Source organism: Poecilia formosa, unplaced genomic scaffold (genome assembly GCF_000485575.1).
Source record: "Poecilia formosa unplaced genomic scaffold, Poecilia_formosa-5.1.2 Scaffold889, whole genome shotgun sequence".
NCBI classification, from domain to species: Eukaryota; Metazoa; Chordata; class Actinopteri; order Cyprinodontiformes; family Poeciliidae; genus Poecilia; species Poecilia formosa.
Genome location: NW_006800828.1, coordinates 7,935 through 20,491, shown reverse-complemented (window position 1 = coordinate 20,491; position 12,557 = coordinate 7,935). Strand labels below are relative to the sequence as shown.

The 12,557-nt window shown below is 38.8% G+C and overlaps 1 protein-coding gene across 3 annotated transcripts in view; it reads left to right on the top strand.

Moving 5' to 3' along the window:
* cherp (calcium homeostasis endoplasmic reticulum protein) overlaps nucleotides 1–10,285 on the top strand; it is a 49,053-nt gene extending 38,768 nt beyond the window's left edge. For 2 of the 3 annotated variants that reach the window (XM_007543721.2, XM_016667068.1), the window contains exons 11-19: nucleotides 447–645; nucleotides 728–969; nucleotides 6,112–6,245; nucleotides 6,971–7,057; nucleotides 7,299–7,445; nucleotides 9,009–9,122; nucleotides 9,206–9,300; nucleotides 9,449–9,634; nucleotides 9,768–10,285. In XM_007543721.2, coding sequence (XP_007543783.1) covers nucleotides 447–645; nucleotides 728–969; nucleotides 6,112–6,245; nucleotides 6,971–7,057; nucleotides 7,299–7,445; nucleotides 9,009–9,122; nucleotides 9,206–9,300; nucleotides 9,449–9,634; nucleotides 9,768–9,805 — 1,242 coding nt within the window. In that variant the 3' untranslated portion in view covers nucleotides 9,806–10,285. The remainder of the gene's footprint in view (nucleotides 1–446; nucleotides 646–727; nucleotides 970–6,111; nucleotides 6,246–6,970; nucleotides 7,058–7,298; nucleotides 7,446–9,008; nucleotides 9,123–9,205; nucleotides 9,301–9,448; nucleotides 9,635–9,767) is intronic. The other variant, XM_007543723.2, reaches the window with a different exon arrangement.
* Nucleotides 10,286–12,557: the final 2,272 nt, after the last annotated feature.

The window sequence follows — 12,557 nt, the reverse complement described above, 5'->3', positions numbered from 1 at the left end:
CAAATTAAGATTTTAAGATTTTTAAAGAAACAGTGAGCAGGTATGTGCGTACATACAGCTTTATACATCTGAATGTTTTTGTGCGCCGCACTTTTCTAAATTTGTCCATACGCTAAGTTTTAGTGTGAAAACTGCTCACTCTTTTATACATGAGGCTCCTGGAGTCTGCCTGAATGGAGAAACCTTTTAGGCAGACTATCAAGGCATTCTAGCAGAGTTACAGAGAAAAGTTTTACTTTTCACTGACACCCTTTGACCTTTTAAGCTTTGTTTTTTCTTTGGGCACTTTTGACGTTCATGTAATAGGTTTTATTTTCACATGCTAATGGCACAAATTGTTATTAAAGACTTTAATAGCAGAATTCTGTCAGCCTTGATATTATATCTCTGCTGTTTTTTTTTTGTTTTTTTTTTTAAATAACCGTTTTCCATGTTGTAATTCTTAGAGACCTCCCCATTTCAGAGGACCTTTTGCTCCACACCAGCAGCCTCCCCCATTTAACCAGCTCCCACCACCCCCTCACAATTTTGGAAGATTCCCACCTCGCTTTGTGCAGGAAGACTTTACTCCCAGACATCACTATGACAGACCGCCTTACACCTCACATCGCTTTGACTATCCTCAGGGTGGAGAATATCCTGGAGGTCAGTGACAGTAATTCTACCTCTCTTGTTCTATATCTTTATAATTATGTTGATTAATTTCAAAATAAACTCTGTTCGGCAGATATGCCAGGTCCTCCACTTCACCACCACCCCAACCAACGAATGCCTCCACCAGCTATAGGAGCCGATCATCCTCCGTGGGGTACAGGCCAACACCCAGACTTTGGCGCACCTCAACATGGGTTCAATGGCCACTCCCCTCACATGCGCCATCGACAGCATCCCGTTCAAGATGACCCAAGTCTGGTTCCAAACGTACCCTATTTTGACCTGCCAGCAGGTCTCATGGCTCCATTGGTCAAGGTACGTTAGTTGATTCTAAATTTGGGACAGTGGTAGGGTAGTAGTAGGGGAGTTTCGATGCCATATTTTTCTGGACAGAGTACAAGTACTTCAGTTTAAGACGCCAATATCGATACCGATATCGACACCAAGTAAACAGATTGGTACTTATATTTCATACAATAACTTTTGAAAACAAAATAATTTTATTTAAAACATGGTGACTCTTGTTTTTAAGACTACAGTCCCTTTGACTGTTTTAACAAAAAAATAGAGCAATACATATAATTTAGCTTTCAAATTCCCTGAGGGACTAATAAAGTTCATTCATTCAATCACTGTATAAAATTACTCATAAAAAGTACAACTTTTTTGCTAAAATTTAGATGTGTAACCTGATCCGAAATTCAGTCCGACCCAAATTGTTTGGCCTGATGTTCGGGTCAGGCTTCAGTGTCACATTTAAATTAGCTTGCAATACATACACAGAGAATGCACAGTCAACTTGTATTAATCTACTTATTATAGTTTAAATAGAGGAGTAGGTAGCTTACCCTGTTGAGGTTCAGGTGTCTGTAACAAAAGCAGTGCGGACAACTGCATTTAATGTTAATTTATTCATTAACAATAAATGCACATCAGCTCCACCGCTCCACTTATCAGAGTATCATCTCTGATCTGTATGCTATCTGAGAGCAAATAGTGGCGTGTTGAGGAATTATGGACCAGAGGCTTTGGAGCATGTCTAGCACTTCTGATCCACTGCAGCAGTACTTCTTAAATAGTGGATCGCGCCCCCCATGGGGGCGTGGTAAGGGGTTCGGAGAAGCAGGATTTAATAATTGTCTTTATTCATTGCTTAACCTCCTGCAAGCCTCCTGCTACTAGGTGGCCGCTGTGTTCAAATCAATCAACAAACTGCCTGTTCAAGCAAGTAGAAATAGCCTATGCAGCACTGTTGTGAGCAGAGCTGGGGATACAATCGCAGATGTTTTGAAATATATCTATTGTCATATAGAGAGATGGAGAAGTTTTATAGTGAAAAGAAAAAGGCGACAGAGGTCAGTAAAGCAAGTGTGATGGAGTTTTATGACCAGGCTAGGGGATTTTTTTCAGATACAAGAATAAAGTCATAATATTATGAGAACTAAGTCATATTAGCAGAATAGTTTTAATATCAACAGAATAAAGACTCAATATTGCCAGAAGAAAGTCGTTAAATTATGAGCAAAAAGTAATTTTAAGAAGAAAAAAAAGCTTCATTAGAATGATTTGTGGTGTGACCAGCTCTTTTTATTTCGTTGAAATAAAAAGTTCTTTAAACAGTCATTTCAAAGTCCTGCAGGTGATAATTTGATTCTGATGTGTTAAAAGATTAAGTATTTCCTTATAGCAATTATAACTTTCCCAGACTTTCATTATTCTTCATTTTAGTGCAGTGTGGTGAACAGTCATCAGAAAATTACGACTTTATTCTCATATAACATTACTCGTATTAAAAACACAAACCAAAAAACTTAGACTGGCCTTACTCTATCTTATGATAGAGTAAGGCCAGTCTAAGTTTTATAGCAGATAGCTGTACCTCACAGAAAAAGACCAGGAAATAGATTATATTTTTACTGTTAATGCTAAATGTTATGCACTTTTCATCTCATGACTGCTCATATATCATGTGAAATATAAGCAGTATTGCTGCAAATTTTTCACAATAAAAGTAAAAAAAACTGAACACCTTGTGAAAAACGATAAGCTGAAGAAGCTGACTAGTACCAATTGAAAAGTAAAACTTTAAAAAAATATTTTACTGTGTTAAGTCTAAAAACACTCATCCCAGTGAAACACTTACACATTTTCTCTTTCAGACTTAGTAGTCTTGATTACTGAACTTGGTAATTGTTTTCAGATTCAGACCAATAAAAGATCTGTTTTTGATAATCAGGTCATATGTACAAACCAGTGGCTCCAGCATTAGCTGGAGCCACTGGTTTGTACAGAAAATATGATTAAATATCAGATTCGCAATAGTTCAATTCTTTGGATGGTAGGGCAACAGTGCACTGAATGGAGTGTTTGCATTCAGAGTGTCTTTTATTATAGCACAGTGTTTCTTAACCTTTTTTGGGCCAGCGCCCCACTATTCATTATTCATTATCCAGATCCCTTACCGACCCCCATATAAGAAATTGAATTCTACTTTGCACAGAATATTATTTTATTGTTAATATTACTATCACTATTGTTGATGTTTTGATTTTTATGGTTGTTTCTGTATTTATCATTAAAAATAATTTCCCAGAAAACAAAAAAGCCATGTGAATAGAAATTATTTTTAGAGGTGTCTACAAAAAATGTAATGGACATTCAACTTAAAATCGGTAGGCCTAACAGCAGCCAGTCAGAGTGGAAAACATATTCCAATATAATATATATCTTTATATTATTTTACCTTTTGTCTGAAAACAAAGTCTGTTCTTGCCAGTCCTCTGTATTAATTATTGCTCGAAAAGTCTTGCCATACCAGTTTATTCCTCTGTATTTAATTTAGTTTCTTAGTTTATTCTTACATTTTGTTCTTCATGCATTTTCATTCAGTTTTCTTTGATTAGTATTGTCCTCTCTTGGTTTATTGTTGTTCTCTTTAGTTTCTTTCCTGTTGCTAGTTTAATTTAGTTTTTACTGACGCTCACGACCTGTAATCTTCACTCATCACCTGCTGTGCCGCTTAATCATCATGTGTTTCACCTTATTTGACACTCATATTGATTTTTCACTGTTAAGCGTCTGTTTTTATGCCCTGATTCACGTCTAGTTTGTCGCTCCGTTCTATGTCCCGGTTCTCCTGTTTCTGAGTTTTGCACAATGTGCGCATCTTTTTTTCTTCTTTTTTTTTTTTTTTACCCCCCTCCGGTTTCAGAGCGGTTGGGAAGCGTATCGATGGAAAAAAGCAGATTCACGTAAGCTTTTTAAAACAACTGAAAAAATCCCGATATATCTGATGATTGAAATTCAAAAGTGCTGTGATACTACCGTTTCATACCAAACCACTTACAGCGCTGATATTAACTGTATAAAATGAACGCTGTCTATCGTGGTATCCACCCATGGAAGGATTTTTAGGCCCGACCAGCTAAGTGCTGCGAAGGCCTCTTGTTTATTATTATTATTTAAATGGGCTCATTTTTCAGAGGGATACATAGTGAGAGTATCATGATTTTAGTCATTACATGTTTATCAGAGTGATATTCCGTTGTCCTTCCATGAAAATGTGCAGCATTCAGACGAACATTAAAACACTTAATATAAGTTACTGCTTTGACATGATCATAGTACTGATAAAACATATGTACAAAAATCCTCAATAAAACATAAAATATTTTAAAATCAGACACCAGACAAGTGAATCACAGCAATGTCATCAGACGGTGTAATGCTGACCTGATGTGGTGAAGCTACTAGTAGCAGGAGCGCGGAGCTGTGCCAAGAAGCTAACAGAAACACTGAAGAGAAGAAGAGCTGTCATGCCATGAATACAATTGCAGCCAAGCATGTTTTAATGTTACACAATACAGTTTCAGCAAGTTGCTCAAAGTCTAAACTGGTATTGTTGTGTATTTAAGGTGTAATGTTTATCTTCAAGCAAACGCCCCCCAAAGGAATCCCAGCGCCCCCCTTTTGTAAAAATTTCTGCCAGCGCCCCTTGCCGTCTTCTGAACCGCCCCCATTGAGAAATGCTGTTATAGCAGATCCTGATGTTATGATCTGCTATAATAATATCACTTCTGAAATATTACCACCTGCAGTTTGCTTATCGCCATGGTGTTGGAGTAGAAGATGCCATCAATACACCTGCTTCAAATATCCACTATCATCTGGACAAAGTAGGCAGCACTGTGAGGATCATGTTCTTTGATTTCTCCAGTGTATTTAACATTGCAGTTTAACAATTTCTGACAAAACAGTATTGAGCTGCTTTGTCAGAAACTTCAGACACAAGTGAAGGCCTCAACAATTACCTGGATCTATATCTACTTGACTAACAGACCAGTTAGTGAGACTGAAGTTAGTGTGTCTAACCAGGTGGTCAGTACCACAGGAGCACCACAGTGCACTATGCTCTTACCATTCCTTTTCACTCTGTACGCTTCAGACTTCTGTCATCTCCAGAAATTCTCAGATGACTGCAGTTGTCGGTGTATCAGAGATTTGATTTAACATGATTTACCACAGCATTTAGTTTCCCTTTTGGGTCAATAAAGTATTTTTTAATTTGAATTTGATTTCAAAAACTTAATCAGAGAAAAAAAAAAGTAAATGTGTTCAATTTGATGACACAACTTTTCAGTGTGGGATTATATTTTTTTCTTTTATTACAATATGCTAATCAGCAGGTATTGAAGCTTACATTAGTATGATCTGCTATAATAATAACATGGCACAGTTCTGCTGCTTGTGTGAATGTTCTGCATACATTCCTGCCCTGGTCAGACTAACCAAACCAGAGACTCTGCAGCTCCAGGTTTTGCACCTGAAACTGCAGAATCTTGGAAATAACAACTCCTTGTTAGAAAATATGATTCATAAAACCAAAACCGTTGAAAGTAACATGAGCTATGCAAGCAAGTGGTGCGATAATATTCCAGAAGCAGTTTGTTTTGCAGCTTAAAGTGTGGCTTAAATCTATATATGGTAACTGCAGGAAATCAGAATACGGTATATACCAGATGTGAATAAATCAGTTTGTATGGATTTTTTCTGTCTGATCTTCAAAAGATATCTTTTGCATTTTATTAAAGTGTTGTTGATTTTTAACTGCTGACTATCTAGCAGGAGTGAAATGTTTTCTTTTTTTTGGAGAATCAATTAATAATTTAGTGGTGTGTTACCACCACCAGGCATAAACAGTGGTTTAGCCCTTGAGTTGAACCGCAGCACAGGAGGAAATCCAGCAGAACAGTGCTATTGATTTGGAGTATTGGCTTGTTTTTATAAGTACGAGTACGAGTCCTTGACGCTGGTATCGGGCCAATACTGCGATATGTACTGGGACACCAGTAGTAAGATTTTCTGTAGATCTGTTGTGGAGAGTGCAGTCTGTTCTGCCATCAGTTTTGCTCCATTGAAGGCTGTATAACTCACAATCCTTGTGCTGTCTTTACACAGCTGGAAGACTGTGACTATAAACCGTTGGACCCTAAGGACATTAGGTTACCCCCTCCTATGCCGCCCAGTGATCGGCTACTAGCTGCTGTGGAGGCTTTCTACAGCCCTCCTTCACATGATCGACCTCGAAACAGGTATGCATGTCTTAGCTTTGATTTTAAGAGGACTTCAAGTAAACCATGAAGGGTCTCCAAACATAAAGTAGACAAAGTAGGTGCTTTACTGTACTTATCTGTTAGAATAACTCAGAAATGTCAGAAACTTTAGATCATTTTAAAAGACCAAAAAAGATCCACCATGTGCAACAGCAAAAACAGGAAGTAATGCAACGTACCTTACTCACAGTCCTTCAGCAGAAAAATAAAAGTTGGTACTTCTTAACATCTGTCCTTATTGAGTTACAAGCAGACTTCTGTTGGTTTCCATTCACAATACTGCACTCAATGCTGTCACCCCCTACACCCATCCCCTGGTACAACAGATGACCAACTTATCATCTTGGTCCCAGAGTTCTCAGTTTTCCCTCCTGATGCATCCATCTGCCTCTTTTAAAAGATGAATCTATCGGCCAACTCAGAGACACAAGTGGACATTACAGTGAAATGGAGCTTCTCCCAACTTTACTGACTTCTTGGACCCAGCAAAGTTGACTTTTTCTCTTACCTCTGGAACCTTTTCAGCCCCTTTCAGCTTCCTTCTGATCAGCTGAAAGGGTCTTAAATGTATTCAGGTTGTTTTAAGTAAATGCAGTGAAGTAAAGCATTCTCAATTACCCTTTATGTATGAATGGTGTTCTAAAAATAAGCATGACTTTCCTTGAAGTAAACCTTTCAGTGAGTTTAGTATGTTTTTCTTCCAGTGAAGGTTGGGAGCAGAATGGCCTGTATGAGTTCTTCAGAGCCAAGATGAGAGCTAGAAGAAAAAAGGAACAGGAGAAAAGAAACAGGTGGGTCTCTTCTGGATTAGAATCTCTGTTCTACCTATTCAGTTCTTACACAATGAAACCTTAAACTAAAGTTGAACTAATGCAACAATGGAATTGTTTTTTTCTAAAATTAAATAAGGATTACAAATCTTAACCATCTTGTTTGTCTTAAATGGTATTTTTGCTCCTGCTGTCAAACTGCTGTCTTGGTGATTTTTTTTTTTTTTAATTTGTTTATTAATTTATTTTTTTTCCCTTTTAGCAGTCATGGAGGAAGTCGCTCAAGGAGTCGCTCTCGCAGCAGGAGGAGATCATCTTCTCGCTCAAGCTCTCACTCCTCAAAGTCCTCCAGGTCACGTTCTGGTTCATCTCACTCTCGCAGCCGATCCCGCTCCTACTCACGATCCAGGTCTGAACATTCGCATGTCACACACATACACACACGGATGTTTGTCATGCTGTCTTTGTGGGGACTTTCCATTGACTTCTACATCAAAATTCTAACCATTATATACCTAACCCTAACCTAAACTCAATTCACACTGTAGTCCAAAAACTAACCCCTGACCCAAAAACAGCATTTCCCCTTGTGGGGATAAGGAGCAATGGATCCCCACAATATATGTCAGGAAAATAGTCCCCACAATGCATCATATACATAGTACATGCACGCATACGCCTGATACACTCAAGAACATGTCTAGAAACTGATCACCATCAATATTGAGACCATGGATGGATTGAAGTGTGTCAGTGTTAACAGCATTAGTTTTTGATCCTGATCACATTCCGTCCACAAATGCTTGATTTATGATAAAAAATAAAAATAAAAAAAATCACCACAAATGATGCGTATAGTGGTTTCAAATTAATTTCTTAATAATCTTGCCTCTGTAGAGTTTAATTAAATTGGACTCTGGACCAATTCTGACTCTTGAGATTGGAGGGGGGAAAAAAAGAGTTCTTCTAATCTAGCGCTTATGCTTCATTCAGACAAAATCTGTGATTATTCAACAATCCTGGGCAGCTGTGATCACTTAAATCGACATTTCGGAACATAAACTCTTAGATATTTTAACGTAAAACCTCTTTAGGAAAAAGGCCTGATGAGAAAGTTACCAAGGTTGTAAAAAACTGAAGGTTGTAGTATTTAATCAATTTCTAAAGTTGTTTGCAAATTTAATGAGTCGTGGGTTATGGTTTTTGAGCTGGTTTTTGAATGTGAAGTTGCTCATTTGAGCTTGGAAAACAGCAGAGATACATAATAAGCCCCAGATTTTATCTAACAACCAGGTAGTTTTAGCCAGGCTCTCCCTGTTCATCATTTACCAGATGATCTGTCCCGCTGTGTCTTTGTTAATAAATAATATATATTATTTTGTTAATAATATATGTCAAAGTAATAAATATATTTATAATACCTGTGAATGACATCAAGCTTCGTGTTATGCTCCAGAAAACTGCGAACATCGGGATTAATATGAACAGTACAATAAACGTGAAATATGTGCAGTGGGCCATCTGAGTGGTGGAACCACAGGTGGAGTGCTGTGCTGACAGCAATTGTAGGGCCGTAACAGAACCTGTAACCAGGTGGACAGACAATAGTGGAACACACAAATTACTGAAGGTTTTTTTTTTGTTTTTTTTTACTTTTGTAAGATTAAGCAATCTCCCCTTCAGTTCAACCTTATAAGTGGAGACACATTGTTGATGTTACCATGATAAAATAACTTGGAATTAAATAAGTATTGGCAAAGCTCAATATAATTTATAAGGTGGCGGAGGGTTGTCAAAAGCTGCTGAAAGTAACTAGTAGTTACTTTCCAAATCAAGTAATCAGTAATCTAAGTTATTTTTTCAAGGAGTGATCAGTAACCTGATCAGTAACCTGATGAAAGTTACTTTTTCAATGTAACTACCTAACTGTAGGTACATACACATTTATGTGTGTACATATGACTGTGTGCAGGTCCAGGAGCCGATCCAGGTCTTCTCGGAGTCACTCTGGCTCCAGATCCAGATCCCACTCAAATTCTCCTACAAAGCGCCGTCGTGGTCCAAAATCCCGGAGCACTTCTCCTTCGTGAGTTCCCTGGCTGTCATCACTTCTCTTCACAGTATGCGCTACAGAATGATACAGATACCAGTCTCTGCTTCTCACTGCAGGTCCACTGCAGGGCTGGGCAGCTCGTCATCTAAAATGTCTACAGACACCAGACTAGGAGAAGAGAATAAGGGCCACCAGTTGTTATTAAAGATGGGTATGCTTATTCATTTCTGTTTACTACAAAAGACAGTTCTGTTTGTACAAAAAAATATTTACATTTTTCTACCAGTACAGCTTACAGCAGGCAGCTTTTCTCTCCTGGAACCTCTAACAGATTTTGTTCTGTGGTATTTTGGCCCCAGGTTGGAGCGGTTCTGGTGGCCTTGGGGTCAAAGAACAAGGTATCCAGGACCCTATCAAAGGGGGAGATGTTAGGGATAAGTGGGACCAGTACAAAGGCGTTGGAGTGTCTTTAGATGATCCATATGAGAACTACAGAAGAAATAAAAGCTACAACTTTGTTGCCCGGATGAAAGCTAGGGAGGAAGGTAGTAGACTGTTATTTGTTACAGAACTGTAACAGATGACTTTGTATTGCTACGCCTACATTCTTAACTGAAATATAGCTAGATTTGAAATAAATTCTTTAACAATGCCTTTTGTTTTTCTTCCCTGTGTCAGTCAATCGGGAAGCTCAGGAGCCTCCATCTACTGACTGAGGCCCTTGGAATTCTGTTTCACTTGGATCTGAAGGCTGAGCTTTACTGTCCAGGATGCTTTCACCTCTTGTAAAGATTTCTCATTGACTAGAAAGAGTGACAGACATCACATTTGTTCTATTTTAGTGTTAATGTATCTGCATGAACTTCTTTCTTGTTCTTTTCTGGTGTGTTAGACAGAAAGGTTAACTCTAAAGTAACAATGATTGCATGTTCAAGTTTTCTCTTAATACAAAAATCCCAGGTGTAATAAACCAGATCATTAAAACCTTTGTCTTAGTTCCACAGAAGCTTGTCTAAAATGTGTTCTGTATGTGTCCTTTAGTAGCTGTTTCATTTAAATTTGCAAAAGTTGTATGATGACACAAATCAATAAATCCATATTTTGTGTTTCAGAAATCAATTTCTATCAGCAGCAGGGTTCTAATGGTGGAAAGGCACAAAGCCATTCCACTCTTTCAACAATAAATATTAATAAAATAAATGACAGCCTCTGAATCTACTTTTTCAGTCATTTAGAATACTTCGAAGACCTCCTCAATCCCACCAACATGCCTTCCATTGAGGAAGCTGAGCCTGGGGACTCTGGGTTTGTCTCTCCAATCTCTGGGGATGGTCACCGAGATGGTTAAAACGCTCTATGGTGGCAGGGCCCCGGGGGTGGATGAGATCAGCCTGGAGTTTCTTAAGGCTCTGGATGCTGTAGGGTTGTGTTGGCTGACGCGACTGCAATATCGCATGGACATTGGGGGCAGTTCCCCTGGATTGGCAGACTGGGGTGGTGATCCCCCTGTTCAAAAATGGGGACCGGAGAGTGTGCTCCAATTACAGGGGGGTCACACTCTTAAGAAGTGGTCCCCAAACTACGGCCCGCGGGCCGGATCCGGCCTGCCTCCATTTGGTCCGGCCCCCTCAACAATACCAGAGAGCATCCAGGGTTTTTTTTCCATTTACCATATTTTCCGGACTATAAGCCGGATATATGTGGATTTTTCTTCAACCACCAGGGGGCTCTTTAGCAGGAAGTGAATCATTGGAAGTCTCTGTTACTTGTGCACCAACATTGAGACACAAGCAGCAAAATGAGTAAGAAACAGATCAGACGTCTTTGGAAAGTTTCTTTGCAAAGGGGAAAAGGCCCAGAGAAGAGCCAGAAGAATGGATTTATCCCGGACCGGTAGGTGAGTCCCACTTTACAAGCCGCTCTGCGTAACATGCGGCGACCGGCTGCTAATGAGGCAATGAAGCTTCAAACTGCTTTGCCACATAGAGACCAAGCATGCTGTGCTCAAGCAACACAGCTCGGGTGTCATTGTCTTCCATCACTGTCAGATGGAACCGACTCGTTGCAGAGAAACAAGCTCAGGGCTCCCGTTACTCATTATCGTGAGTTAAAATTGTCACTAAAGTAAAATGTATATAAATGTTACCATAGCGACCAAAGTCAGAGCGTTTGGGCAGTGGTCAAGAGGAGATGAATAGAGCTTGTGAGTCTTAAGTCTGGTTTAGACGGAAAAATTTAAGAATTGTCGGCCGATTCTCCAAACCTCTGTGACCACGGAGCTAATAAAAGTACGATCAGTTCGTGTTCAGCCACACGGCAGGAACTGATTCCAGTCACGAACATCCCGATTCCAGAGGATAATCCAGTAAAACCCCCCAACATAGCGGGAATTTAGAATAACCAAACACGGATGACGATGTAGAAGTGGTAGTTTTGTGGAGTAATTTTAAGAGATAAAAGAAACAAAAAGAAAAGGCGGTGGATAAAAGACGACGGGAGCAGCCATTCTGTTTGCTGCACTATGATATTGAGGTGACTGTTCTTTCATAGTTAACATTTTTAACTGAATAAACATAATGACCTTTAGATTTAATAAACTGTAATGAAGGTTTTCATTACTTGGCGGCACAACACTTGAAATGTGTTAAATGATAAAAGAAATGCATGATGAATGAAATGAAACAGATACAAACAGATTGAAATGTTTTATTGATTGTGTGTTTTATTCAGTTGCATCTCAGCTGGAACTGATGGTGTCCTGTTAAAATACAAACAAAAGGATAACATAAGTATTTTGATTGTTTGAAGGCTTTGTGTGGGTGTGGCTTACCTCTCTCTTCCTCTGCAGGATGTTCAGGCTAAAAGATTCCCCGGGGGCCTGAGCACCTTTTAAAGGTTCCAGAAGAGACCAAAGCAGATGAAAGAGGGGGAGCAGTAGTGCTAGGCATTTTATAAATTTAATGTTGGATTTATATTTGTATTGATAAAAATGTGTTTTAGAGATGCTTAAAATTAATAGTATTTGGCAATATATATTATTCTGAGGATTTAGTTAATTAGTTTGTCAAACTTTGTGTGTATGTATTTTGTTTTACCCTGTTTCTTGGTGGGTTTGTGAATTGGAACAGCCAGCGACTATAAAAGACTGCATGCTGGCCACAGTGTGTGTTGCTTGTCTCTTAAATGTTGGTGAATAAACACCCAGTGGGTTTGCACAATTTCTCTGCCTCAAGTCTCCTATTTCCTCCAGCCGCTAAAGGCCATCCTAACATAAACATTTCCATATATAAGACAAAGGCAATGGCTTTTTCAAACTCTAGAAAACTACCAGATATCCCTCTACTGCTTACCACTGCTGTAGGGACACAAATTGAGTTTGTCAGTACCTATAAATATTTGGGCTTCATTTTAGATAAAGAACTTTCCTTTAAAAATCACATAGCAAATTTGCTACGAACACTGAAAATG